The sequence below is a fragment of the Cnephaeus nilssonii genome (assembly GCF_951640355.1).
Source record: "Cnephaeus nilssonii genome assembly, chromosome: 11".
NCBI classification, from domain to species: Eukaryota; Metazoa; Chordata; class Mammalia; order Chiroptera; family Vespertilionidae; genus Cnephaeus; species Cnephaeus nilssonii.
Window position 1 is genome coordinate 93365616 of NC_137082.1, and position 27825 is coordinate 93393440.

The 27825-nt window shown below is 54.2% G+C and overlaps 1 protein-coding gene across 2 annotated transcripts; it reads right to left on the minus strand.

Annotated features, from left to right (window-relative positions):
* Positions 1 to 135: 135 nt before the first annotated feature.
* On the minus strand, positions 136 to 27527 carry IMPACT (impact RWD domain protein). 2 transcript variants are annotated; one of them, XM_079785272.1, is made up of 11 exons: positions 27422 to 27527; positions 24179 to 24307; positions 22769 to 22821; positions 20880 to 20942; positions 16022 to 16107; positions 10346 to 10468; positions 7762 to 7859; positions 6630 to 6703; positions 5977 to 6067; positions 3578 to 3712; positions 136 to 2681 (listed from the first exon to the last, which is right to left on the minus strand). In XM_079785272.1, exons 1-11 carry the CDS (start codon positions 27455 to 27457, stop codon positions 2613 to 2615), a joined length of 957 nt encoding a protein of 318 aa, XP_079641398.1. In that variant the 5' UTR covers positions 27458 to 27527; the 3' UTR covers positions 136 to 2612. The 2 variants fall into 2 exon arrangements, with proteins under 2 accessions (XP_079641398.1, XP_079641399.1); XM_079785273.1 differs by having other exon boundaries at positions 27426 to 27514.
* Between the last annotated feature and the right edge of the window lie 298 nt (positions 27528 to 27825).

Sequence of the window (27825 nt, forward strand, 5' to 3'; positions counted from 1 at the left end):
CTGAGGGGAGGAGCCGGGTCCACGAACCTGCACGCCAGGGCTCCTCTCGGTCGTGGACCGGAAAGAACGTGGACATGAGAAACCAGCAGTGACTGATCAGCACGCGCCGATACGAACCAGAAGACAGAGAGGATGCGGCATGAGAAACTAAGCCACAGCATAGTCTTTATTGAAATGGGAGAATGTTAACAATATAATTCTATATGAAATATCAAGATACAAAACAGTATGTACAGTTTATACCACTTTTATGGAAAGAAAAATAGCATATGTACAAAATCACGCAGAGGGAAAAATAGAATGCGACGAAGCCGTCTCTAGACCTGGCGTGGAGGGGACGACACAGCTGCACCCGGAGCGTTCTCCCCGCCCCCCCCCCCGCCCGCACACCCCGCCTCCTGCCGTCTTCCCGCCGCGAGCACTGATACACTTCTCTCCACACAGGCGGTTCCGTGGTCCTCGCCTCCAAACCAGTCGTTCGTTCCCGTTTAAAATGCAGATGCCACCTGCTCCTGTACTGGCACGTGGGGAATACGTTCAACTAATACAACGCACCATACATATGCCGCCACGTGGACCGGCTAGAGAACATTACTTGGAGAATTTGAAAATCTAATCGCAATCATTTTTTTTTGTTAATCCTCACCCGAGGATATTTTATCCACTGATTTTCAGAGAGAATGGAAGGGAGGAGGGAGAGAGAAACATTGATGTGGGAGACACATCGATGGGTTGCCTCCTGCACGAGCCCCAATTCTGGGTGGGGACTGAACCTGCAACGCAGGTATGTGTCCTGGACTGGGAATCGAACCCTTGACCCTTCGGTGCGAGGACCACTGAGCCAAACGGGCCTGGACTCGAGACAAAATTTTAAAAATATATATATTCTTATTTATTTCAGAGAGGAAGAGAGAGAGAAACATCAATGATGAGAGGGAATCATTGGCTGCCTCCTGCACGTTGGACAGAGCCTGCAACCTGGGCATGTGTCCTTGACCAGAATCGAACCTGAGGCCCTTTGGTCCGCAGGCCGACGCTCTATCCACTGAACTACACCAGCCTGGACTCGAGATAAATTTTAAATAGAGAAAAACAGATACGATTATTGGAGAGGGGTCCATCCAAACAGAGAATGAAATAGCTCAGGCTCCAGAATCGGGGACTTTGAGATTCTCCTCATTAACTAGCTGCCAAGGCAAAGGAAATGAGGTGTCTTAGTCAGGGAAATGTGGCTAATAATTCTGTAGAAAGAAGCAAAAATAAGATTGCTTTTAAAGAAAAATGAGATCCCAGAAATAAAGGTTTTCTAAAAGACCTTAGTAAATATTAGATAAATCCGCAAGAAATAAATTCAAATTTGGTGGTACAGAAAAATGAACTCACATTTATTTTTCTGCAGCACCAAATTCCGACTGCTGTTTTATAGCTCCTACCATAGGCTTCATGTGCCAAAATCGTGACATTATGTTCATGCTAATGGGTAGTTTTTAACTTCAGTTTTTTTTAAGTTAATATAGGACATACTTAGCTTTTCATGGAACTTGATGTGTCCTACCTAAATACATATGTCACCCTCTGATGACAATTGATAAGTGGCAATATTAAACACGTACAACAAATATAATTTAGATCTTATTTCTCAGAATCCATCCTAGCCGGTTTTGGCTGAGTGGATAGAGCGTCGGTCTGTGGGCTGAAGGGTCGTGGTTTCGATTCCGATCAGGGCACATGCCTGGGTTGCGGGCTCGATGCCCAGTGGGGGGCGTGCAGGAGGCAGCCGATCAGTGACTCTCTCTCATCACTGATGTTTCTCTCTCCCTCTCCCTTCCTCTCTCCGCGTCAGCCACAGCCTTGCTCCCAGCACAGCCCTCTCCTCAGAGGAGGTCACAGGAAAGGTACTTCCTGGTTGAAGACACAGAACAGACACCCGTCAGGGGCGGGAGGGAGGTACTGACACCATGTTCACTGCTTCACATCACGAGGATTAAACCAAAAGGGCAGAGGCTAGAAAATCACTTTTTGAAACTCACAGTCACCAACCTGCAGCAGAAACCGAGGCACAACCTTAAGCCAACACAGTGTGAACGAGTCACGCCAGCCCGTCGCTGCCGGTGGACACGCCTGCGTCCCCGCCTCGCCCCTCACCAGGGATGACACACTGAGAGCTGAAACCACAGGAAGAACTCCCAGGTCCGTCCTCAGCGAGTCGTCCATGAGCCGCAAAGAGCAGCGAGGCCGTAGCCCTCAGCAAAGCGAGTCCCGACCACAGAGCCAGGCGCCGACGCTCCCCGAGACCGCGCTCCCCACCGCCAAAGGCACTTGACACGGGCTGAATCGGACAGTCCAGGCGCGGCCCTGGGCACCTTCCCTTCCTCAGCCGGGGGGGGGGGGGGGGGGGGGTGATGAGGTTCCTGCGACGTCTTCCGAGCAGCCTGAGCCCCCGGGACACAGCGCAGGTTTTGGTGCTGGCGATGACGTGACCACGGAGCGGAGACGATGCTGGTGCCGTGACGATGGCTGCGGGGCCGGGGCCCTCCCTGCACCAGGCAGCCTGATGAGCGTGGAACTGGCATCTGATTACAGGTAAGTGGACCTTGAAGTCGTGTCGGGTGTTAATGTTCACTCCTCTTCTTGTCCTTTCTCACTTTTCTGTTCTTCCCCAAAGCCTTCGATGATTCCTCCTGGAAAGAAGACAGAGTTCAATGCAGTATGCCCCCATTTATACGAAGACACTGGCCTGGGAGCCCGGAACCTAACCCCCTAGTGTCTGTGTAACGGCGGAAGCAAGCGACCTCCACCGAACCATCGCTCCGACTGTACGGCACTGCCGTTTACCGGCTGTGTGTACATTTACAAAACAACCGGGAATAATCCAGGAAGACACTCCTTTACCTAATAGACTTATGTTTAAATAATGTCAATATTATCCTACTGTCCACTTTTTAAAAAAATATGCTTTTATTGATTTTAGCGAGAAAGGAAGAGAGGGAGATAGAAACATCGATGAGATAAACATCCACATCGATGGGCTGCCCCCTGCACGCCCCCTGCTGGGGATGGAGCCCGCCACCGGGCCTGGGCCCTGACCCGGAATCGAACCGTGACCTCCTGGTGCATAGGTCGACGCTCAACCACTGGGCCAGCGGCCAGGCTCTGGTGTCCGCTCTTTAAAGGAAGGCAGCAGAGTTTAAAAACAATAGAAGTGGACGCAGTTACAAAATATGAAACAGAAACCCTCCAACAGAAAGGGAGGAGGCACGAAAGGCCTGCCCGGCAGTGACAGAAAACGGGGGTTTCGTAACCGCTTAAGGCAGGCCCAGGTCACTGACCTGCTTGGCCTCGGCCTCGGGGAATGAGGCCACTGGCCTAAGGGCTCCACAATCCCCAGGAGCGTCTGACCTGAGGGTCCAGGCGGCCAGTCACCGCCCAGCCCCGCACTGGCAGCCACAGAGTCTGCCTGGAACCCGTCCCCAGGCTCCCAGGCCAAGGTTTTCTCACACACGGACTCGGACCGCTCTGAGCACGCTCTCTGGTCTGTGAGAGCCCCCGCGGAGGGCGGGTGCTGTCCCGAGCTCACCGGCGAGCCCACGTAGCTCCTCTCCACCAGGATGCTCCGGGCGCAGTTGTTGATGTGCTTGAAGCGGTCGGGCCCCAGCAGGATGCCACCGTACCAGCGCGACACCACCACCAGCACATTCCTCACGTTCAGGACCTGGTCTCAGCATCGGACAGAGAAGGTGGACGTGAGCGCCACGCACTGACACTGCAGAGACGCCCCCACTTCCTGGCGGAAGCACGGAGGGGCGAGTGAGACTACAGTCCGGGGGCAGGAGGGGACAGACGAGAGGGGTTTGGAAAAGGAACCCCGGGCTCCATGGGGCCTTCAACTTCCAACCGCTGGGCCCAGGGAGTGAAGGGAGACCGGCAGGCGGGTCCCAGTTCTTGGCGACTTCAACCAGAACAGCTGTCTGGGCGGCCTTTACCCCTGGGCCAAACACGAACCTGCTGCTGCACAGCGGCCAGAGCACGGGCTCCCGGAGGCCTCGCTGGCGCTGCCACACGTCTCCCTCGGCCTGACGTGTGTCCAACACGCCCTAAGGCGAGGCCCGCTGGCCCACAGGCCTGACCACACACAGTCCCACCCAGGGTCTGAGCAAACCGCACACACAAGCGCGGAGACACTGCAGCAGCCACCTCGGGAGAGAACCACCCTCTCAGAACCAACGGGCCGACAGCGATCACCCAGCCGCACGGACGAGGGAGGGCAAGATGAACAACTGAAATGGACCAGAAACAATCTGAGAGGACATCTTAAAGAAAAACAAGTATTAACTTGCACTCGGGAAATGTTAGGAGATACTGCATCCATAAAACCAGAACAACATATTACAAAAAAGGAAAAACAGAGGAAAATTGTTATCTTATATAATAAAAGGGTAATATGCAAATAGACTGAACGACAGAACAACCAAACAAACAATCAAAGCGTAATATGCTAATGATATGCTAAGGCCACTCAACCGCTCGCTATGATGTGCACTGACCACCAGGGGGCAGACAGTCAACTGGTCGACCAGTCGCTATGACGTGCACTGACCACCAAGGGGCAGATGCTCCGACCTGTAGGTTAGCTTGCTGCTGGGGTCCAGCCTATCAGGACTGAGCAAGATGGGCCGGACACGCCCTGGAGCCCTCCCGCAGTCCTTCCCCGGCCCAATCGTGCACCGGTGGGGTTCCTCAGCCTGGCCTGCACCCTCTTGCAATCCAGGACCCCTCGGGGGATGTCGGAGAGCCAGCCGATCCCACAGGCCACTCCCCTTGGGAGGGCGCCAGACGCAGGGCTCATCACTGGTGAGCGCTGCTGTAGCACAAGCCTCTCCCGATCAGGACTGATTGGGTGCAAGCCCGGGGCAGGCGCAGTGGGGCCAGGATGAGTGGGAGCAGCCAGTAGGAGCTGCAGGCGGCACTGGACTGCAGGTTTCGGCCTGATCCCTGCAGGCCGCCCAGAGGGACCCCACCTATGCACAAATTCGTGCACCAGGCCTCTAGTCTATAGTAATAATAGAGGAATATGCAAGTTGTCCAGGATGCAGTCACAGTAACGACCAAACAGCAAGCTGCGTGGGGTGACCAGGCTGGCAGAGCGGGCATTTGGGGGCGACCAGGCCGGCAGGGGGACAGTTGGGGGTGACCAGGCCAGCAGTGGGGGCAGTAAGGGGCGACCAGGCTGGCGGGGGGGGGGCAGTTGGGGGCGACCAGGCTGGTGGGGGGGGGGCAGTTAAGGGCAATCCAGCCAGCAGGCAGAGGCAGTTAGAGGTGATCAGGCTGGCAGAAGGGGTAGTTAGGGGCGATCAGGCAGGCAGGCAGGTGAGCAGTTAGGAGGCAGCGGTCCCGGACTGTGAGAGGGATGTCCAACTGCCGGTTTAGGCCCGATCTAAACAGGCAGTTGGACATCCCCCAAGGGGTCCCAGATTGGAAAGAGTGCAGGCTGGGCTGTGGGGACCCCTCCCACCGTGCACTAATTTTGTGCACCAGGCCTCTAGTAACTATATAACAATTAAATACATGGTTGCTAAAAAAAATTTTAGGAGACCATCAAGAAAATGTCTCAGCAGATGAGGCAATGAGATGGACAACTTAATAAGGAAAGAAAGATCCTAGATCCATTCAGAAGCTCCGATACCCAACTAACAGGAATTTCACAGACAGAACGCGAAAATAAAGGGGGGAATTGTCAGAAAACAAAACAAGAAGGTCCCACAGCTGAAGACAGCCTCCCGTGGCCACGAGGAAAGGGCTACCCTTTGCTCTCTGCCTCACCGGGTGGCCTTTTCTCGTCGCTGTGTAAACACCAGCTCCTAAGGAGCCCACACCCGTCTGCGCTCCAGAGCTGACGGGGGCTCGTTCCTAACGGAGGGAGCTCCGTGCTGCTGAGGAACTCAGGCCCGGGACGGGATACGGGAACGACGGACCCACCTCCATGAGGTGCAGCAGGCGCCCGCCGGCCGCCGTCTCCCCGTCGTCATCGTAGTCCTGCAGGAAGGTCTGCTTGTCCTCACAGAATATTCTAGAAACACACAACAGTGTTCACACCTCGAACCCTCAAAACGCTTCGTACAAGTTGCAATTTACTTCCAAAATCAGCACATCTGTTTTTGAAAATCCTTCTCGAACTACACTAGGCACGTGTTCACGATCATTTACTATCTGCTATGTTCACAGCGCTTCTTTATAATAATGAAACAGGAAAAACCAAAACCAACAGGAAATGGTTAAGTAAATTGTAGTTTGGAACCTCAGACAACTATCAGTCAAGCATTAAAATAATGTTCACAAACCAGTTATAACAACATGGAAATTTTTTTTTGTAAATTAAGAAAAAAATAGGGTACTAGGGCAAAACATTGAAAAGATAAACTTTGCACAGAAAATGTATCAAGTATTATTGGTTGCATTTAATGGTAGAAAATGGCTGATTTTCCCTCTGATTTTTTTCCTTTCTGCAGTTTCTGAATATTCTACAAGTGATTACGTTTGTAATGGGAAGAACACAGAGTAGTTATTGCTGACAGTGATGCCCCCGTCTCCCCATCCTTACGAACTGCCCGCTCCTGCAGCTGCGCTCTCACCGGTACGCGTAGATGTTGTGGGTGGCGCTAGCGATTTTCTTGTTCTCGTATAATTTGGCAAGAACCATCTTCACCTTAAAAACAGCAGTGACAGAAATAAATAAACGCGCACATTTCACGTTCTCTACGAACAAACACTAGAAGACATCTTAAAGCGTGCTGATACAAGTGCTGCAGGAAGAACCTTCTACACGCTGAGAAGGCCACTGTCAAAGTCTCCTCCGCATCCAGGGGCAGAGACCGCTGCTCACCACCGGGATGAAATGACAGACCGGGTTTCTAAACACCAATTATCAAAAAAATACCTGAGCACTAGCCATGCCTCAGGTACTTAAACAGGAACGTTCCCCCGTGTAGAGAATTTCAAAAAATGAGTTCTAAAAATGTACCAAATGTATGCGTCTAGGATGACAGATGCACATTTTATACACCACAACGCTCTGTGGGTTCCTGCAAGGCCACGGGGGAGTAACGTGGGCCGAGACGTGAGAGAGATGTGGTCATTTCTGGGTCCAAAGGGAAGAAGGGGCAGGAAGGAGCCGTCCGCTCGGAGGAAACGCGTGTGCAGAGGGGCCAGGTTGGCAAATAAAAATAAAGATGCTTAGTTCAACTGCAACTTCAGGTCCATCACAAATCATCTTTCGTTGTAAGTAGGTCCCATGTAATAATGTTTATCTGAAATCCCAATTGAACTAGGCATCCTGCGTTTACCCAGCAACCCCAGCAGAGGCACTGGAGAGAAAGGCTCGGCCCTGGCTGGCGCGGCTCTGCTGGCTGGAGTGCTGTCCACACGGGCCCGGACCGGACTTGAACCCACAACCTTCTGGTGCCGGCTCCCACCAGCGGAGCCTGGGCCAGGGCTACGTCATTTTCTCACTGTGAAACGTGGTAATTCCCGCAGCTCCACCACGGTGCTCCTTGTGTGAAAACCCACGACGAGGGGCCACCCCAGCCAGAGCTCAGGTGGAACTCAGAAGCAGCGTCACACTGACTCCCGCACGTGGGGCGGGAAAGGGAGCAAGTCGTGCATCTGACGTGAAAGTAACCACAGGAAAAGTGGGCTGTTCCTGCAAAGCCACTCGCTGGGGTGCCTCTGGCTACACAGCGTCCCCGTCCCCTGCGAGCAGCTCACCTGCTTGGGGCAGACGACCGGAGCCAGGTGCGCCTGGAAGGTGCTCCGCCGGTCGGTGATGGGCACGCCGTGGTCGATCGGGGGCAGCTCTTCCATTTCTGTGAGTTAAAGAAGGAGATGGCTTTTACTCTAAATTCATACATTCAAAACCTAAAACAACTGGCACTGGTGTGGGTGGAGGGGAGAGTTGGGAAAGAAATGTACATTATATGGCAAATCAACCCAAACAGCAATTCATAGTTGCCGCCCATTAAAATTCAGTTATAATTTTAAGTAAAAAGGCTCCCAACATATTGCACGTAAACCCACCTGTCTGATGACCTTCACCTGCTGGGAATCGAACCCAGAGGTCACCAGTGAGAGTGGGGGCTGGGGCTCCAACCCTGGACTGTGGCGGCAGCATAAGTTGACACAACTAATTTTTAAGAGTTTAAAAGGGGTCTTGAGACCAAAAACACTGACAGCTGCTAATATCCCGTAACTTATTGATCTGTTCTCTTGTTGGTGGACCGAGGACACTGTGGGAAACCTACGGCATTGTTTTATGGCTATCACGTAATGTCCTCTGCTAATAAAAGTGTTCCTACTTCATAGGGTTCAATTAAATCTATATATAAAAGCCTAACATGTTAAGGGTCCAACTGAGTGGTTGACCGACTGGTTGCTATGACGTGCACTGACCACCAGGGGGCAGATGCTCCGACCGGTAGGTTAGCTTGCTGCTGGGGTCTGGCTGACTGGGACTGGGTGAGATGGGGCCAGACACGCCCTGGAGCTGACCCACGGTCCCTCCTGCGGTCCCTCCCCGGCCACCAACCCCAATCGGCCCTAATCAGGACTGGGTGAGACAGCCGATTGGCCCCGATCGCTGGCCAGGTGAAGAATTCGTGCACCAGGCCTCTAGTATATCAGTAACTGCAAACCGGTGTTCCACAGGGTGTCATAATTTCCAGTTCTTCTGCCTCTTAAACAAGTTTAAGGGCCACTAACCTACCCACATCTGATGAGAATGGGGGAGGGCAGAGAGGCAAAGGGGGACAATGGTGATGGGAGGAGACTTGACTTGGGGTGGAGAACACACGATACAGCAGAGATGACGCTTAGAGAATTGTAGCCCTGAAACTGATACAATGTTATTAATCAATGTCACCCCAATAAATTCAATTAAGAGAGAGAGAGAGAGAGAGAGAGAGAGAGAGAGAGAGAGAGACTTACCAACCATCCTGGCTGTCATACCGGCTGCATGAGGATGAAGTTACTCAGGAAAAAAGAATTAAAATGTGTGCCCCCTTCTAGTCACTTGGTTGAAGCTCATCAAGTCAGTTGGCCTTAGAGCTGATGAACTACTTCAACTAACGCATGTAAACAGGTTTCTGGGCAGCGTTCAACAACTCCCCGAAACCACCGCGCTGGTTTGTGGCAGGACAAGCACAGTGCCAGGCTCCCGGGCTGCTCTGCCCGCCCCGAGCGCCCGTCCGCGGAGGGCGACCCTGTCTGTCCTCGCACAGCACTCGGCTCCCTGCACACTAGCTGCCATGTGCTAGGCCTGTGACTGTCCCTCTTCTCACGGGGGTCCTGTTTCCCCAAAGAAATCTGACGCCAAATTCACGAAGACGTGAAGGAATAAGCAGGAGCTACTCAGGTCGGAGGGGGTGGAGTCCCGGACCCTCCCATCTCTCTCCTCCTCTCCATCCCTCCTACGCGTCCTGAGACACGGGGGAGAACGAGACCCTCCCGGCACGGGTTCAAGGCCGCGGTGTCGGGCACAAGTCGCGTCTGGCCTTCAGAGAACGATGCTCCCTTGGTCTACGTGTTTCTGTAAGGGACTCGAGGAAATGGACCATTCACTCAGAAATGTGACATACTAAAAGGGCCCGGCCGGCGTGGCCCAGTGGGTGAGTGTCGACCTATGAACCAGGAGCTCATGGTTCGATTCCCGGTCAGGGCACAGGCCCAGGTTGCGGGCTCCATCCCCAGTGTGGGGCGTGCAGGAGGCAGCCGATCCATGATTCTCTCTCATCATTGATGTTTCTCTCTTTCTCCCTCTCCCTTCCTCTCTGAAATCAATACAAATATATTTTAAAATACTAAAAGGGAAGATACTTTCTGATATTAACATACAGCTGATTTACCTTTCATACTAGATTATGGGACAAATTTGCTTACGCAGAAACTACAATCTGTAAGGCATTTACTGGCCTTAATTCAGTGGCTGTACTTCCAATTAGGACATTTATTCTGAGTTTTACCAAAATTTAACTCGGAGATGTCAGGAGGCCGCCGAGAACTTCAAAACAGAAAAACGTGTGTGAACTGAAACATGAATTGAAAACACAGCTTTTCTTAGTTCCATTTCCCCAACAACATACAAAACTCTAGGAAAGAGAAAGAATTTCCTACTTTTCCCTCACCGTCTGACAGCCCAGCCAACACCAAGGACCGGCAGGCCGGAAACAAGATGCATTTTCCTGCACGATAGTAACTCTTCCTTGACGTGGGTGTTCACGACATTGCTAAACCATTCCCAAAACAGTGCACGTGTCACCACCACGTCCTGGAACCGCAGCCGTCAGCGACACGGTACCTGTCTGACCGGCACTGACGTCGAAGCCCAGCGCTCGCCCTGGAGTCTCGGGCTGGCACGCCACGAGGACTTCATCTTCACTTTCCACGTCTTCCTCTTCCGTCTTCTTCTCCACCTCCCGGCCTGCGGGGAGGAGACGTGTGAGTGACGCCCGTGGGACAGGAGACGTGAGAGATGCCCGAGGGGCAGGAGACATGTGAGTGATGCCCGTGGGGCAGGAGACATGTGAGTGATGTCTGTAGAACAGGAGACATGTGAGTGACGCCTGTGGGACAGGAGACATGTGAGTGATGTCTGTAGAACAGGAGACATGTGAGTGACGCCTGTAGAACAGGAGACATGTGAGTGACGCCTGTGGGACAGGAGACATGTGAGTGATGTCTGTAGAACAGGAGACATGTGAGTGACGCCTGTGGGACAGGAGACATGTGAGTGACGCCTGTGGGACAGGAGACATGTGAGTGATGTCTGTAGAACAGGAGACATGTGAGTGACGCCTGTGGGACAGGAGACATGTGAGTGACGCCTGTAGAACAGGAGACATGTGAGTGACGCCTGTAGAACAGGAGACATGTGAGTGACGCCTGTGGGGCAGGAGACATGTGAGTGATGTCTGTAGAACAGGAGACATGTGAGTGACGCCTGTGGGACAGGAGACATGTGAGTGATGTCTGTAGAACAGGAGACATGTGAGTGATGCCTGTGGGACAGGAGACATGTGAGTGACGCCTGTAGAACAGGAGACATGTGAGTGATGCCTGTGGGACAGGAGACATGTGAGTGATGTCTGTAGAACAGGAGACATGTGAGTGATGCCTGTAGAACAGGAGACATGTGAGTGATGCCTGTGGGACAGGAGACATGTGAGTGACGCCTGTGGGACAGGAGACATGTGAGTGATATCTGTAGAACAGGAGACATGTGAGTGATGCCTGTAGAACAGGAGACATGTGAGTGATGCCTGTGGGACAGGAGACATGTGAGTGACGCCTGTAGAACAGGAGACATGTGAGTGACGCCTGTGGGACAGGAGACATGTGAGTGATGCCTGTGGGACAGGAGACATGTGAGTGATGCCTGTGGGACAGGAGACATGTGAGTGACGCCTGTGGGACAGGAGACATGTGAGTGATGTCTGTGGGACAGGGGACATGTGAGTGACGCCTGTAGAACAGGAGACACGTGAGTGATGCCTGTGGGACAGGAGACATGTGAGTGATGTCTGTAGAACAGGAGACATGTGAGTGATGTCTGTGGGACAGGAGACATGTGAGTGACGCCTGTAGAACAGGAGACATGTGAGTGATGTCTGTAGAACAGGAGACATGTGAGTGACGCCTGTGGGACAGGAGACATGTGAGTGACGCCTGTAGAACAGGAGACATGTGAGTGATGCCTGTAGAACAGGAGACATGTGAGTGATGCCTGTGGGACAGGAGACATGTGAGTGACGCCTGTGGGACAGGAGACATGTGAGTGATGTCTGTAGAACAGGAGACATGTGAGTGATGCCTGTAGAACAGGAGACATGTGAGTGATGCCTGTGGGACAGGAGACATGTGAGTGATGCCTGTAGAACAGGAGACATGTGAGTGATGTCTGTAGAACAGGAGACATGTGAGTGATGCCTGTGGGACAGGAGACATGTGAGTGATGCCTGTGGGACAGGAGACATGTGAGTGACGCCTGTGGGACAGGAGACATGTGAGTGATGTCTGTGGGACAGGGGACATGTGAGTGACGCCTGTAGAACAGGAGACACGTGAGTGATGCCTGTGGGACAGGAGACATGTGAGTGATGTCTGTAGGACAGGAGACATGTGAGTGACGCCTGTGGAGACATGTGAGTGACGCCTGTGGGACAGGAGACATGTGAGTGACGCCTGTGGAGACATGTGTGATGTCTGTAGAACAGGAGACATGTGAGTGACGCCTGTAGAACAGGAGACATGTGAGTGACGCCTGTGGGACAGGAGACATGTGAGTGACGCCTGTAGAACAGGAGACATGTGAGTGACGCCTGTAGAACAGGAGACATGTGAGTGACGCCTGTGGGACAGGAGACATGTGAGTGACGCCTGTGGGACAGGAGACATGTGAGTGACGCCTGTGGGACAGGAGACATGTGAGTGACGCCTGTAGAACAGGAGACATGTGAGTGACGCCTGTGGGACAGGCGACATGTGAGTGCTGTCTGTAGAACAGGAGACATGTGAGTGACGCCTGTGGGACAGGAGACATGTGAGTGATGTCTGTAGAACAGGAGACATGTGAGTGACGCCTGTGGGACAGGAGACATGTGAGTGATGCCTGTGGGGCAGGAGACATGTGAGTGACGCCTGTAGAACAGGAGACATGTGAGTGACGCCTGTGGGACAGGAGACATGTGAGTGACGCCTGTGGGACAGGAGACATGTGAGTGATGCCTGTGGGACAGGAGACATGTGAGTGATGTCTGTAGAACAGGAGACATGTGAGTGATGCCTGTGGGACAGGAGACATGTGAGTGACGCCTGTAGAACAGGAGACATGTGAGTGATGCCTGTGGGGCAGGAGACATGTGAGGGATCTACGAAGACCGTCAGAAATGACATTAGAAACTGTCCTCTTGGGCTCAAACACCGTCATCAGTGGAGGGAATCGGCTTCAACCAGAGCTGCGGATCCAGGGCCGGGACCAGGGCACAGGGGACGCCCGGGAGGGGAAGACGCTCAGCGAGCTTCTCCACGGCGCCCGGAGCCCCCCCTGGGGCTGTCTGAGCAGCAGCAATGGCAGCGGAGAACTGGGCCCCCGGAAACAGCACGCGAGCTCCCAGTGCCGTGAACCAGCAAAGACGCGAAGGGGGACGAGCCTCTCCTCCTCACGAGGCTCCGAGGAGCCACCGTAGGACGGAGGGAAATGAGAGCCCCGTCAGGAAGGCCCTGCAGGCCGTCATCAGCGCCGCCGACAGGACGCCGGGCACACCCAGGCCGTGAGGGCGTTTGAGGAGGACAGCGGCAGCCCACACGCGTCCCCCGGTGCTGGTGAACAGGGAAGAGGTAACGCTGACGCCAAGGTTTCTGCCCCTCCGCGCGGCCACAGGACCGGAATCGGCCAAGCTCTGTTCCAGCAGTTTCTGTGCCGGCTTCTTGGGAGGAATGCTCATTCACACCGGACGCCTCTGAGGAAAGCAGGGGGCGCCCAACGTGTGAGCCGCTTCCTGGGGCAGGTCTCAGCCGGAAGGGGCTGACCTGCCCCGGCAAAGGGATTCTGGGAGCAGACCTTCAGACTGGAGCTGCACTTGCCAGACTCCCCGGTCTGGTGAGCCAAGTCCTTAAAATAAACCTCTCCCCCTCTCCCCACCTTTCTCCTTCCCTCTCTCGTTTTTACACACACACACACACACACACACACACACACTCACACACACAAAAACACACGCACTCACTCACACACACACACGCTCTCTCACACACACACTCACACACATTCACACACAAACACACGCACGCACTCACACACACACACACACGCACGCACTCACACACACACACTCACACATTCACACACATACAAAAACGCACGCACTCACACACACTCACACACACACAAAAACACACGCACGTACTCACACACACACACACATGCACGCTCACACATGCTCACACACGCGCGCGCGCGCGCTCACACACACACACACTCACACACCTATTGTTCTTTGCCTCCAGAGAACCTTGACTAAAGCAGGGACTCTGCAGTGCTGACCTCTGGCAAGCGGTCAAGGTCAAGATCATCAATAATAAGCATGATGTCATGAGCTCCTTGACATGACCTGCTGGGAAGGACACCGTACGCCTCTGTGGTGTGACTGCCAAAATGCCTCGCCCACTCCAGTCGGGAAATAACAAACAAACCCAAGGTGAGGGACAGCCTACAAAACAGTCAATCACTTCTCTTCGAAAGTGCCAAGTCATAAAGTCACAAAAGTCAAAGGAAGATGGAGGAAGCGCTGAGAGACCAGGAGAGTAAGAAACAGGACCAGAGTCCTGTCAGGGTCCTGAGAGCCGGAAGGGCATTCGCGTAAAAACTAGGAAAGCTGAGCCAGCTCCAGTGGGAACTCCGCCGCGTGAGCGTCCGGGCCTGGACAGTGACGTGGTTGCGTCTGAGGTTACGGGGGAAGCAGGGTGAGCGATGCATGCTCTTTGCATCACTTCTGCAATTTTCCTGTCCGTCTCAAATTAGCACAGAATTTTAAAGAATTGGTAACAGTTGCATACTAAAGTAGAGAAAAAAACAATATGAAATAGTAAATGATAAATTTCTACTGAGATGAACACTGAAATCAAAGCACACTCCTTGTCGGGGGGTGCCGGCAGGAAAGCCCCCCTGACCCGGCGTGGCCCAGCTCTCAGGACCCGCCCCTCACTTGGTCCACCAACAGCTTCTGATCAAACGTCCCAACAAATGCCTAAAAATTACCAAGTACACAGAACACATCAACAGCCTAAACTGGAAGAGTGGCTAAACTAAATTATGAACAGAGGTGGGGAAGGGGAAATACTGTTAAGGTCAGTAATGTTTTAAACTTCCTGAGCTGAGTGAGCCCTACATTGCACTGGCAGGCATGCCTTTTCTGCAGCCCTCCCACCGCTAGGATGGTGCGCTGGCAAAACCCATTCTGTTTGAGACGACTGTTCCCTCAGACGCCCTGAAATGCTGTAAATTCACTGACGGGGCATAAAACATTACGGAAAGTGCTTCAGAGAAGACTGTCACGTGGACAGAATCGCCTCCCACCACTCCTCTCTGATGGTAAAGGAAGCAGGAAAAGCATTTGCTTCTACAGAAACACAGTAAAATACCCTGAAAAACATATCCTGTTGACGTTAAATGTACACTGACTTTCCTGAGGACGCCTACTAACGCGTTCTCTGTCAATAAACTAATGTGAGTGTTTTTAATCCCTATTTCTCCAAACTGAAAACCATTCTGTCAACGATAACAATAAAACCCCATTTGTAGATAAAAGTCGGGTTAGATCAGTACCTTCCTCCCGGGAAGGTCTCTGGAAAGGGAAACAAAGATGAGCAGAGTAAGCAGGAAACGTGAGAACATCCATGTGGTCATGGACTTAATGGCCCAACAGAAGGGTGACAGCGAGAGCGCAGACAGAAACTTCCACGTCCTGAAAGCAGACAGTGATGACGGCTGCACAGCCATGAAATACACTGAAAACCACTCCATTATACAGTTTTGAAGGGTGAATAATTACGGTATGTGAATTACAACTGAATTTTTTAAATCAATTTTCAAAGTCAATTTTTATATCCTTAATACCCATCAGTATGTTTCAAGGTTTTTTTTCCATAAGCATTTCTATAAACACAATGTCTAGCTTATACCGTCTAATAATTCATGAAGAATGTTACATGGTACAGGTTACCTTAACAATAACCAAAGAAGAGATTTTTTTGATCCGAGTTATTTAACCATAAAATTGTATTTCTATAAGACTATAATATCAAACCAAAGAACCATAACTACATGAGTAAATGAACTTTCCAGAAAACTTATCTTTTATTGCATGTAAACCACAGAACAGAACACAGATTTTAATTAAAAACTTCAAACAGAATATCCATGTGAAAACGTAAGACTGTAAGGAACAATAGCACTGATAATATGTTTCCATCCTACCTGGTTCTGCCATCTGAGATTTTTGTATTAGGACATCTCTTATTTTCTCCACCCACAGGTAAAGAATACTTTCACCAATATTCTGTCTAAACAAAATTCAGGGGGGAAAATGTTATTTAAAAGTATTTCCTTCTCAAATTCAAAAAACACAGACATCTTTACAACCTAAGAAATTATACGCATCGAGCCATGCCTTTTATTTTATTTTTTAATATATTTTATTGATTTTTACAGAGAGGAAGGGGGAGGGATAGAGAGAAACATCGATGAGAGAGAAACATCGATCAGCTGCCTCCTGCACGCCCCCTACTGGGGATGTGCCCGCAACCAAGGTACATGCCCTTGACCAGAATCGAACCTGGGACCCTTCAGTCCGCAGGCCAACACTCTATCCACTGAGCCAAACCGGTTAGGGCGAGCCATGCCTTTTAAAAATAAATTTATAAAGACATGAGATTTAGTAACATTTATGGGTGAATATTTAATATAGTTTATACCAACATTAAAAGTTCCCACTGGCTCCAAAATCAACATTGCTTACTTAAAACAAGCAGAACTGTGGCACCAAAGAAGAGAAAGAAAATTTACGAACTTGCGCTGGATGAGTGATATAGATGTAAATGCGATTTAATTCCTCATTATTAACGTCCAATCACTGCTTGCCTGTCTACACTTTCTGAACAATTTGAAACCACGCCTTGGGACGCTTCTCATTGGGCATGCTGATTTCAACCAAGGATGCAGAGCATTCGAGAACTCCCTCCGGGAGCCAATTCACAGCAAATCAACGCAACAGTTTTATATTCACACTAGAGGCCCAGTGCACGAAATTCATGCATGGGTAGGGTCCCTAGGCCTGGCCGGTGATCAGGGCCGATCGGGGTCTGCTGGCTGCCACTCCCTGGTGGTCAGCAGACGTCATAGCGAGCCATCGAACTCCCAGTCTCCCAGCCAAACTCCTGATGGGACACTTTGCATATCAGCCTTTTACAGATACAGATTTTGTTTTTGACAAAATGTCCTGCTGCCCAAGGTGATTCATTTGGTTCCAAACACTGTCTGGCTGCCTCAGATCAGGAAGTCCATCTCCACGGCTCCCTGAGAAGCGTGCCGCGTTCATGTCCACCCACGAGCAGGTCAGCGAATGACAAGAGCACAGAGTGAAGGCCCAATGCGTGTGCAAGACCAACCAGGCCCGCGGGAGGGCGCTGTCCTGGGCTAACAGTCTCCCGAGGAAAATGAAGGCTATTCCTGCCCTTGGACCAGCATGGTTTCTCGGTGACAACAGTTTGTTCTATCTTCTAACTATGCACGAGGGTTTGGTTCTCAAACTGCTGCCAGGAAGCCTCTGGCAGAATTAGAAACAAATCAGAACAAACAAAAGCTGGCGTCCTCGGTCCTGCCGGCTCCTCCACCCCCGACGGTTCCGAGGGGCCAGCTGGTCTGAAGCTCTGAGAGCTCGGAGCGAGACGCCCGCTTTTACTCACGAGGTTAACTGACGGGAAAGGAGCGCAACAGAAAGCGTCTGGGACAAAACGCTTTACAGCCGAACAGAGAGCGAGCTGGGCCAATCTAACCCGATGACACATCAAAATGGGAAGAGCTGTGGGAATTCTAAATAATCCTTCCACTGGATTTTAAACTAAATACTGTTGAAATAGACCATCGTAAATTCAAATACTAGCAAAAAACCTAAGCCCTTTCATTTTCTCTTAACACCAATTGTTCTAAGTATTTGTTAATTGATTTTTAAGGAGAAAGGGAGAGGGAGAGAGAGGGAAACATCAATGTGAGACTGAAACATCGATGGGCGGCCCCCTGCACGCCCCCTGCCAGGGATCCAGCCCACAAGCCCGGCATGTGCCCCGACCGGGAACCGAACGGCAACCTCTTTGGTGCACAGACCAGACCCAACCAACCGAGCCACACCGCCAGGGCTGTTCTAAGTATTTTTAAATGTCATTTACTTTTGGTTTTATTAGAATAATGGTTTTCATATATTCAAAATATCCACATGCAAAATATTCAAAGAAAAATATACGCAAATTAATCAACATCTAAGCAATCACCAAAGCCTTGCTGACAGCCTCCGGTATTTCTTTCCGGCCACTCTTCTCCCCTGGCATCCTGCTCCTTAATAACGGCCTCCACCTCCTCCCTCCGGAGTCACCGACTGCCCCTCCGGGTGTTCCTTCCTCCCAGCCCTCCACCGCCCCCTGCGCACCGTGACCCAAAGCTCACGCACCCTCTCCTCACGCACCCTCCCCCTCACCCCGCCGACACTCCTACAGCCTCCAGCTCACCCCACTCCCCACCCAGCTTCCTCCTCCACCTGCCCCACTTACACCTGCATCGGAAAGGGCTGCTGGCCTGCAGGTGCCGCTGAGGCCGGCCCGCCTCTCGGCAAACCTCCCCCTCTGGTTGCCGGGCAAACACTGAGCTCCCGTCGCCATGGACCCTCCTCTTCAGCCTCACCCGCGTGCCCAGAGAGCGAGCTGCTACAACCGCTAACACGTGTCACAGCGCCGGACCCAGACCTCTCGGGGGTTACGTCACAACAGTGGACTGCGGCTCTTCCCTCTGACGTTTTAATTTCCAAACTCCTAACCGAGTGCCAGCACGCAGGAGACACCGATAAACGCTACGAGGAGCTGCTAGGTCCCGACCTCTCACCTCCCTAAACCAGAATCCATCTTCCCGTCCACGCAAAAATCGGCCTTAGCATTCAAAGGATGCTAAATCAATATGAAAATGTAGAGAGTTACATATTTAGAGCACAATGAGAACATGAACATTAAATAGCTATATTCATACATTTATCTCGTTTCATTTCCCAAAGACCAATGCTTTTCACTTGCTGCCCCCTGCTGGAATTTTTATGGAAAAAGATGGTTAAAAGTTGTCCCACAAAACTTTTAACAGAATCGTCTTTCTATTTTGACCACACGTGTGAAAATACTGCCATCGAACTTGGGTTATTCGAGCGCTTTGAATCAAGAAGACGGTCTGACCATATTCCGTCCAGAGAACAGGCGGCTCTGTCGTTTCTATGCTGCCCAACCCGTAGATAGTCCACGACGCGTGAGGGAGAGCAGCGAGCTGTGCCCTGTGGGGTGTCTGATGAAGGGGTGCTTTGTGGGTGGAGAAGGCAGAGTGCATGGCACTGTGCATGGGAGGAGAAGCGTGTGGCTGATGAATATGACGAGCATGACAGGAGCCACGTGTGGGAACTTTCCAGAAAGAGGAGTGTTCACCCCACCAATGACGGAGGCCGAGTAAACACCGAACGTGAAATGCAGTGACGTCATCCTGGTGGGCAAATCGCAACACGTCTGACTTAGTGCCCTTCTGGGGAGGGGACACGGCATCGCTCAGGCTGCAGGACGCAGTGTGCCGGGGCACCGGCGTGGGAGTGGCCGGTGGGGGGGGGGGGGGGACCATTTCACTGAGGACCAATGACATGTAAGTGCTGAGGAGCCGGGACCCCTAAGCGAGGCGCCCCCAACGTATGTCCAGGCTTCATCGCTTCCCGAGTCCAGTGTGAGTCTGAGAACTCCAGGAAGAAACCAACAGGGTCACACCTTTTTTCATTAAGTATTTTGGGAGGAAAGCAGCCTGGCCAGGATCCCGGGGCACAGAGGGAGGGAGCTCTCGCTGTGCACGGGGCAGCCCTGGAACACACGGCAACCCTCCCGTGTGTGGGTGTCCGCAGAACCGACACCTCGAGCATCGTCTGTGCTACTCACTGAACGCATCTGATTCAAATTAACCCACATCGCTTCGTGTCTTCCCTGGACCGCACCTCCGCTTGCTCCCTGCCAATCAGTCTCCACACGGAAACAGAAAATCCTGTCCTGCATCCACCACACTGACCCTTCTCCACTCCCGGGCACCGGGACAAGGACAGCCAGCTGGAACTCGGCCCACGGACCCCGCGGGACCACGCCTCCCCCACCAGGCGACCCCCAGCAGGCCCCCTCCCCGCCTCTCCCCTTCACGCCACCATCATGTTGTGTCTGGAGATGTGCAAGCTCGTGACATGGAGCCGCTGCACACGTGCGTTCCTTCCCTGGAGTCACCTTCCCCCACGGAACTCAGCTGATGAGTCACCTCCCACACAGGGCCGTCTCCCTGCAGCCCTCAACAGCGCTGCACATCACATCCTCCATCACAGCTGCAGTTTTACAGGAACTTGTACGACGTTGTAATATTTCTCCTCCCGGTAAATTCTAGGCGCCATGGTTTTGCTAACTACGTGTATCCAGGACCTAGCACAGTGCCTGCCATATGCTATTTGTTGAATGAATGGAACAGTAAAGAATACAGTAGCCCTAGCCAGTTGGCTCAGTGTATAGTGTTGGCCCGCGGACTGACGGGTCCCGGGTTCGATTCCTGTCAAGGGCATGTACCTCGGTTGCAGGTTCCCCAGCCCTGGTTGGGGTGTGTGCAGGAGGCAACCAATCGATGTGTCTCTCTCACATCAATGTTTCTCTCTGCCTCTCCATCTCCCTTCCATTCTCTCTAAAAATCAATGGAAAAATATCCTTGGGTGAGACTGAACAACAACAACAAAAAACAAACACAGTATATTTAATAGACTCTAAGTCTTATGGCATAATACAAGAAAGTTCCTATTAAAATTACTAGTTTAACAAGTAATTATGCTTAGGATTCCGGTGTTACGCGTCTCATTCAGTATAGCCTGACATCAATGCACGCAATCTTCCGAGGCCTCTTCGAGCGCATCCTCTTTGTTCATGAAAGGCGGCCTGACAGTCTGGAAAGGCCCCGACATGTCCCAGTTCCCACAAAAGCCCACACAGTCACTCAGGGGATCTGCTTAATCGCCGCCACTTACATGTATATTTCCTCCAGGCTGTTCGATAAATCTGCCCGTTCCTGCCCTTTAAGCCAAGGAGCACTATGATTAAAGAAAGAAAGTAGAGATTATTCAAGGCTTATGTTTACATCTCACATATAAATTAGGGCTTACACCCCAAATTAGTTTTATTTAACTTTCAAAAATTATTTTCATTGCAATGTTGTCTTAAATTAATACAGTTTGAAAATGCTTCCTTGACATTAACTCGTTTAGTCCTCCCAGGAAACCCTGATAAAACACCACCAATATTATTCAATTAGAATGTGGTTTGAAAAACGGGTGAGCTCATGGGACACCAGGGGACTGCCCACGTGTACGCCAGTGGCAGAACACGTTCCGGGTCTAAGCTGCCCGATTCCCGGGATCTGCCGCCCTCTCGGGAGTCTCCCGCTTTCTCTAACTGGAATCTCCAAACAGCTGCTGTCACCAACAAGGCGGGTGCCACGTGACTGTAGGAGATTTTAACATTTTCTGAAAAGGGTACTCGTGTTTACTAGCATTCTATAATTAGACCTGTCGTTTTTAATAAATAAAAAAGCTTAACAGTGCAGGCCCATTACTAACAGCAACTGTTATAGCTGTGGTTTCAAACACTCATAGGAAACGCAATCCCCCTGGCAGGTAAAAATCTAGTCCTTGAGCCCTGGCTGGTGTGGCTCAGTGGATAGAGCGTCGGCCTGCGGACCGAAGGGTCCTGGGTTCGATTCCAGTCAAGGGAATGTACCTCGGATGCAGGCTCCTCCCCGGCCCGGGCCCTGGTCAGGGCACGTGCAGCAGGCAACCCATCGATGTGTCTCTCTCACAGCAATGTTTCTGTCTGTCTTTCCCTCTCTCTTCCACTCTCCCTAAAATCAATGGAAACATATCCTCAGGTGAGGAGTAAAAAGAAAACAAATTGAGTCACTGAGATTCAATGCAACTCTGTTCCCAGAGTTTAAACTTCCTAGTAGGTCAGTGGGCAAGGTCAAGCCAAGGTGACGCGCCTCAGCAGCTCACGGCCCTCGAAGGTGACGCTCTGGCTGCGGAGAAGACGGGTCCTCAGCAACGCAGGGCAGGAAGGAGCCCCGGGCGCACCAGGGCACTTCCTGGAGGCACCAGGGCACTTCCTGGAGGCACCAGGGCACTTCCTGGAGGCAGGGGCACTTCCTGGAGGCCCAGGGTACTTCCTAGAGGCACCAGGGTACTTCCTGGAGGCACCAGGGCACTTCCTGGAGGCACCAGGGCACTTCCTGGAGGCAGGGGCACTTCCTGGAGGCAGGGGCACTTCCTGGAGGCACCAGGGCACTTCCTGGAGGCAGGGAGGCGTAGGCAGAGGCACGCCAAGGCCCTGTGGCTGGCCCTGCGGCAGAGCCAGGCCGAGGAGCTCTGCGGTGGGGTTTCTAGCTGCCAGTTTGTCTAAAGCTCCTTCCTCATCTCTAGGTCAGTATTAAGTGACTTACATCACTGTGTTTTTATGTAATTAAATGTATTAAATGCTCTATACCACGCCCAAAAGGCATTAATTTCTACATACGTTTTGATAAGATACTTTATGCGCACAATGTACAGTACCAACAATCCTTGGAAAGCATGACTTTTATAAAAATTCAATGTAGAAAATAGAGCTACCTTTACAGGAGGGAATACTACTCAGCCGTGAAAAGGGGTATCTTACCTCGGAGGGACCTGGAGAGCATTACACTAAGTGAAATAAACAATCAGAGAAAGACAAGCATCATGTGATTTTACTTATACGTGGAACCTAATGAACAAAATAAACTAACAAACACAACAACTGTTTAAAGTAAAGTAAAACTATGCTGACTTCAGAGACGTTAAAACAAAAGCCACAGCAATTGAAAAACCAGAACGGAAACGGAGCTTACTTCAGCTGGTACACGGGGGGCGCTGAGCCCGGATACTCGCTCGGCAGCATCACCTGCGGGCAGTGAACACAAAGGCTTCCGTGTCATGACTCAAAAGCAGCATTTTACAGCCGGTCACTCGACAGACCCTAAAACCAAACCACTGTCCTATTAAATCTCCAGAGACTCCCGCCTCAGGGTTATGCTTCCACTTCAAAGATGTTGCTAATGATGATGCCGAATTTTTAAGAAGGAATTTACAATTTGCAGAGAAAGTTTAAAAGCAACAAAAGTTAGAAAATAAAGATGAAAAAAAAAAAACTGAAATAGGGCCATTATACAGTAACCCTAAGTGAATGGAGTGGCATTATAACATGTTCCAGAGATTTTTTCTGAAATACTAAAAAAAAAATGTAACCCTACTATATCCTGCCAATCACATTACCAGGTAACACGTAGAGAACCGTACAGATCTCTTTCATCAACGCGGAATTTTTATAAAGACAAACACTGAAAACTCAACGGCATCTCTTCCGTGGCCACTACAGGCAGCAATCGAAGGATAAGCCTTAAAGCGGAGCCCATGCCGATCAGTTCACGGATTGATCCTGACCACACCGGCTCGTTAACACAGAAACGAGGGCCTGGCTGGGCACCCCGCCTCACCAACCTCCTGCTCCTCCTAAACGTCCGCTCTCTCCAGCGTCACCTCCTCGCCCACCAAACGGGCACGAGGCGGTGAGACGCAGCGTCGGGGCGCACGGAGGACTCACATAACTTAGAGAACTGAGCAAGCGGGGACCATCCATCGAAGCCGACTTTAGAGCGAGCTGAGATGTGATCATCAATCATTAACAAAACCCAACCACAAAAGACAATCCCAACAAGTCACACAAGCAGAGTCACTGCGGGAACCAGCAGCAGAGGGTCCTGGAGTCCACGTTGGGGCTGCAGGAGGAGGTGCAGGAGGAGGAGGAGGAGGAGCAGGGGTACCTGCAGGAGGAGGTGCAGGAGGAGGAGGAGCAGGGGTACCTGCAGGAGGAGGTGCAGGAGGAGGAGGAGCGGGGATACCTGCAGGAGGAGGAGGAGCGGGGGTACCTGCAGGAGGAGGTGGAGGAGGAGGAGGAGGAGGAGGAGGAGGAGGAGGAGGAGCAGGGGTACCTGCAGGAGGAGGAGGAGGAGGAGGTGCAGGAGGAGGAGGAGCGGGGGTACCTGCAGGAGGAGGAGGAGCGGGGGTACCTGCAGGAGGAGGTGGAGGAGGAGGAGGAGCGGGGGTACCTGCAGGAGGAGGAGGAGGAGGAGGTGCAGGAGGAGGAGGAGGAGCAGGGGTACCTGCAGGAGGAGGAGGAGGAGGAGGAGGAGGAGGAGGAGGAGGAGGGGTACCTGCAGGAGGAGGAGGAGGAGGTGCAGGAGGAGGAGGAGCGGGGGTACCTGCAGGCAGAGCGTCCACTTGGGGTCGTCTATGTCGTCGCTGATCCTGATACAGAAGATTTTGGCGCCATCGTCGATGACACACCACTCCTCGCCGTAGATGGCCGCCATCGCCTCGATTTCCTCATTCTGCGGGAAGTGGGGAAGGGGGGCTGTCAGCAAGTGCCCCAAGGCTAGAACCCCGTGTTTCCCCCATTGGTGGATAAGGCATCTGCCTTCCACAGTACCAGCCTGACCTCTGTCACACCATCAACAATAAACAGAATATATTTTTAAAGAACACACAGTTCGGGCAGATGAGGGGGTGGATGAAGGGGTGGGTGAGGGGGTGGGTGAGGGGATGGGTGAGGGGGTGGATGAAGGGGTGGGTGCAGGGGATGGATGAGGGGGTGGGTGAGGGGATGGGTGAGGGGGTCGATAAAGGGGTGGGTGCAGGGGGTGGATGAGGGGCGGATGAGGGGGTGGGTGAGGGGGTGGGTGAGGGGGTGGATGCAGGGGTGGGTGAGGGGGTGGATGAAGGAGTGGGTGCAGGGGATGGATGAGGGGGTGGGTGAGGGGGTGGATGCAGGGGTGGGTGAGGGGGTGGATGAAGGAGTGGGTGCAGGGGATGGATGAGGGGTGGATGAGGGGGTGGGTGAGGGGGTGGATGCAGGGGTGGGTGAGGGGGTGGATGAGGGGTGGATGAGGGGTGGATGAGGGGGTGAAGGGGTGGGTGCAGGGGGTGGATGAGGGGCGGATGAGGGGGTGGGTGAGGGGGTGGATGCAGGGGTGGGTGAGGGGGTGGATGAAGGAGTGGGTGCAGGGGGTGGATGAGGGGTGGATGAGGGGGTGGGTGAGGGGGTGGGTGAGGGGGTGGATGAAGGAGTGGGTGCAGGGGATGGATGAGGGGTGGATGAGGGGGTGGGTGAGGGGGTGGGTGAGGGGGTGGATGAAGGAGTGGGTGCAGGGGATGGATGAGGGGTGGATGAGGGGGTGGGTGAGGGGGTGGATGAAGGAGTGGGTGCAGGGGATGGATGAGGGGTGGATGAGGGGGTGGGTGAGGGGGTGGGTGAGGGGGTGGATGAAGGAGTGGGTGCAGGGGATGGATGAGGGGTGGATGAGGGGGTGGGTGAGGGGGTGGATGCAGGGGTGGGTGAGGGGGTGGATGAGGGGTGGATGACGGGGTGGGTGAGGGGGTGGGTGAGGGGGTGGGTGAGGGGGCGGGTGAGGGGGTGGATGCAGGGGTGTGTGCTGGGGTGGATGAGGGGTGGGTGCAGGGGGTGGATGAGGGGTGGATGCAGGGGTGGGTGAGGGGGTCGATGAAGGGGTGGGTGCTGGGGTGGATGAGGGGGTGGATGAAGGGGTGGGTGCAGGGTGTGGATGAGGGGGTGGATGCAGGGGGTGGATGCAGGGGGTGGATGAGGGGGTTGATGAAGGGGTGGGTGCTGGGGTGGATGAGGGGGTGGATGAGGGGGTGGATGAAGGGGTGGGTGCAGGGGGTGGATGAGGGGGTGGGTGAGGGGGTGGATGCAGGGGTGGGTGCAGGGGATGGATGAGGGGGTGGGTGAGGGGGTGGATGAAGGGGTGGGTGCAGGGGATGGATGAGGGGGTGGGTGAGGGGGTGGATGAAGGGGTGGGTGCTGGGGTGGATGAGGGGTGGATGAGGGGGTGGATGAAGGGGTGGGTGCAGGGAGTGGATGAGGGGGTGGGTGAGGGGGTGGGTGCAGAGGATGGATGAGGGGGTGGGTGAGGGGGTGGATGAAGGGGTGGGTGCAGGGGGTGGATGCAGGGGTGGGTGCAGGGGATGGATGAGGGGGTGGGTGAGGGGGTGGATGAGGGGTGGGTGAGGGGGTGGATGCAGGGGTGGGTGCAGGGGATGGATGAGGGGGTGGGTGAGGGGGTGGATGCAGGGGTGGGTGCAGGGGATGGATGAGGGGGTGGGTGAGGGGGTGGATGCAGGGGTGGGTGCAGGGGATGGATGAGGGGGTGGGTGAGGGGGTGGATGCAGGGGTGGGTGCAGGGGATGGATGAGGGGGTGGGTGAGGGGGTGGATGAGGGGGTGGGTGAGGGGGTGGATGCAGGGGTGGGTGCAGGGGGTGGATGAGGGGGTGGGTGAGGGGGTGGATGAGGGGTGGGTGAGGGGGTGGATGCAGGGGTGGGTGCAGGGGATGGATGAGGGGGTGGGTGAGGGGGTGGATGCAGGGGTGGGTGCAGGGGATGGATGAGGGGGTGGGTGAGGGGGTGGATGCAGGGGTGGGTGCAGGGGATGGATGAGGGGGTGGGTGAGGGGGTGGATGCAGGGGTGGGTGCAGGGGATGGATGAGGGGGTGGGTGAGGGGGTGGATGCAGGGGTGGGTGCAGGGGATGGATGAGGGGGTGGGTGAGGGGGTGGATGCAGGGGTGGGTGCAGGGGATGGATGAGGGGGTGGGTGAGGGGGTGGATGCAGGGGTGGGTGCAGGGGATGGATGAGGGGGTGGGTGAGGGGGTGGATGCAGGGGTGGGTGCAGGGGGTGGATGAGGGGGTGGGTGAGGGGGTGGATGCAGGGGTGGGTGCAGGGGATGGATGAGGGGGTGGGTGAGGGGGTGGATGCAGGGGTGGGTGCAGGGGGTGGATGAGGGGGTGGGTGAGGGGTGGGCGGGAACTCTGACCCCTTCTCAGCGCCGGGCCCGCCTTCCACTCGGGGTGGCCGCCCCGGAGCCCAGTGCTGAGGGGGAGGCCCCCGCCCCTCCCGGCGCCGCCTGCCCCCCGTCCGGGGAGCCCCCGCCGGCCAGCCCTTCCCCGGGCCCTGCTCTCCGGCCTGGTTCTCCGGTTGGACTGGGGCGCGAGGCGGGCGTTTGGGGGGTTGTGTGGGGCCATAAACAGGCCAGGAATCAGCCTCCCGGTTCGGGGTACAGGACCCAGCGGCGCCCCAGGAGAGAGGCGGGCGCTCAGCGGACGGGCCGGGGAGCCAGGACGGGGTCACCGCGGCCCGTGGTGCCGGGGCCGAAACCGGCTTCTCAGAGCGGCTGGTCCCGGGGGCCCGGCGGCGACGGGAAGGGAAGCAGAACCGCGGTTCCGTCCCAGGTCCGGCGGCCCGGTCGCGGGGTGAGGCCGGGAGGGCGCCGTGCGGGCGGCGGGGACCCGGGGGGAGGCCCGTGCGGTGCGGGCGGAACCGGGGGCGGCCTGGGGGGACCGGGGGCGGCCGGGAGGGACCGGGGGCGGCCGGGCGGGACCGGGGGGGCGGGACCGGGGGCGGCCTGGAGGGGGCGCCCCGCGGGCTCACCTGCCTCTGGTCGCTGCCGGCGTCCCCCTCCGCCATGCGGCCTCAGCGCGGTCCGGGGCGCAGAGCGAGCGCGGACGGAGCCGGTGCGGGGCCCGACCGGAACCGCAGCCGCATCTGCTTCCGGGTTACGGCCCGGTTCCCGGTGGTCGGGGGCCCGCCCCTTCCCTCCTCGTCCTTCCCGAGGGGCGAGCGACCCTCCGCCTCCCCCGGGGAGCCCGCCGGGCCGCGCCCTCCGCCCACGTGGCCGGCGCCTGCGGACCCCGGGAAAGAGGGGGCGTCGGCTCCCCGCCCTTCCCGGGACGGGCTGGCCGCAGCCCAGGGCAGACTCGTCCTTGCACCTCGAAGCAGGTGTTTTAAGACATTTTGTCGGATTTGAGCGAGGAAGCTGCAGAAAAGCCCCCCAC

Coding starts and splice junctions, on each gene's coding strand:
- IMPACT (XM_079785272.1), bottom strand. CDS start 27,457: ATGGCGGAGGGGGACGCCGGCAGCGACCAGAGGCAG. Junction 6,704..7,761: donor CGGTCGTCTGCCCCAAGCAG/GTGAGCTGCTCG, acceptor GCTGTTTTTAAG/GTGAAGATGGTTCTTGCCAA. Junction 6,068..6,629: donor CACAACATCTACGCGTACCG/GTGAGAGCGCAG, acceptor GTGTGTTTCTAG/AATATTCTGTGAGGACAAGC.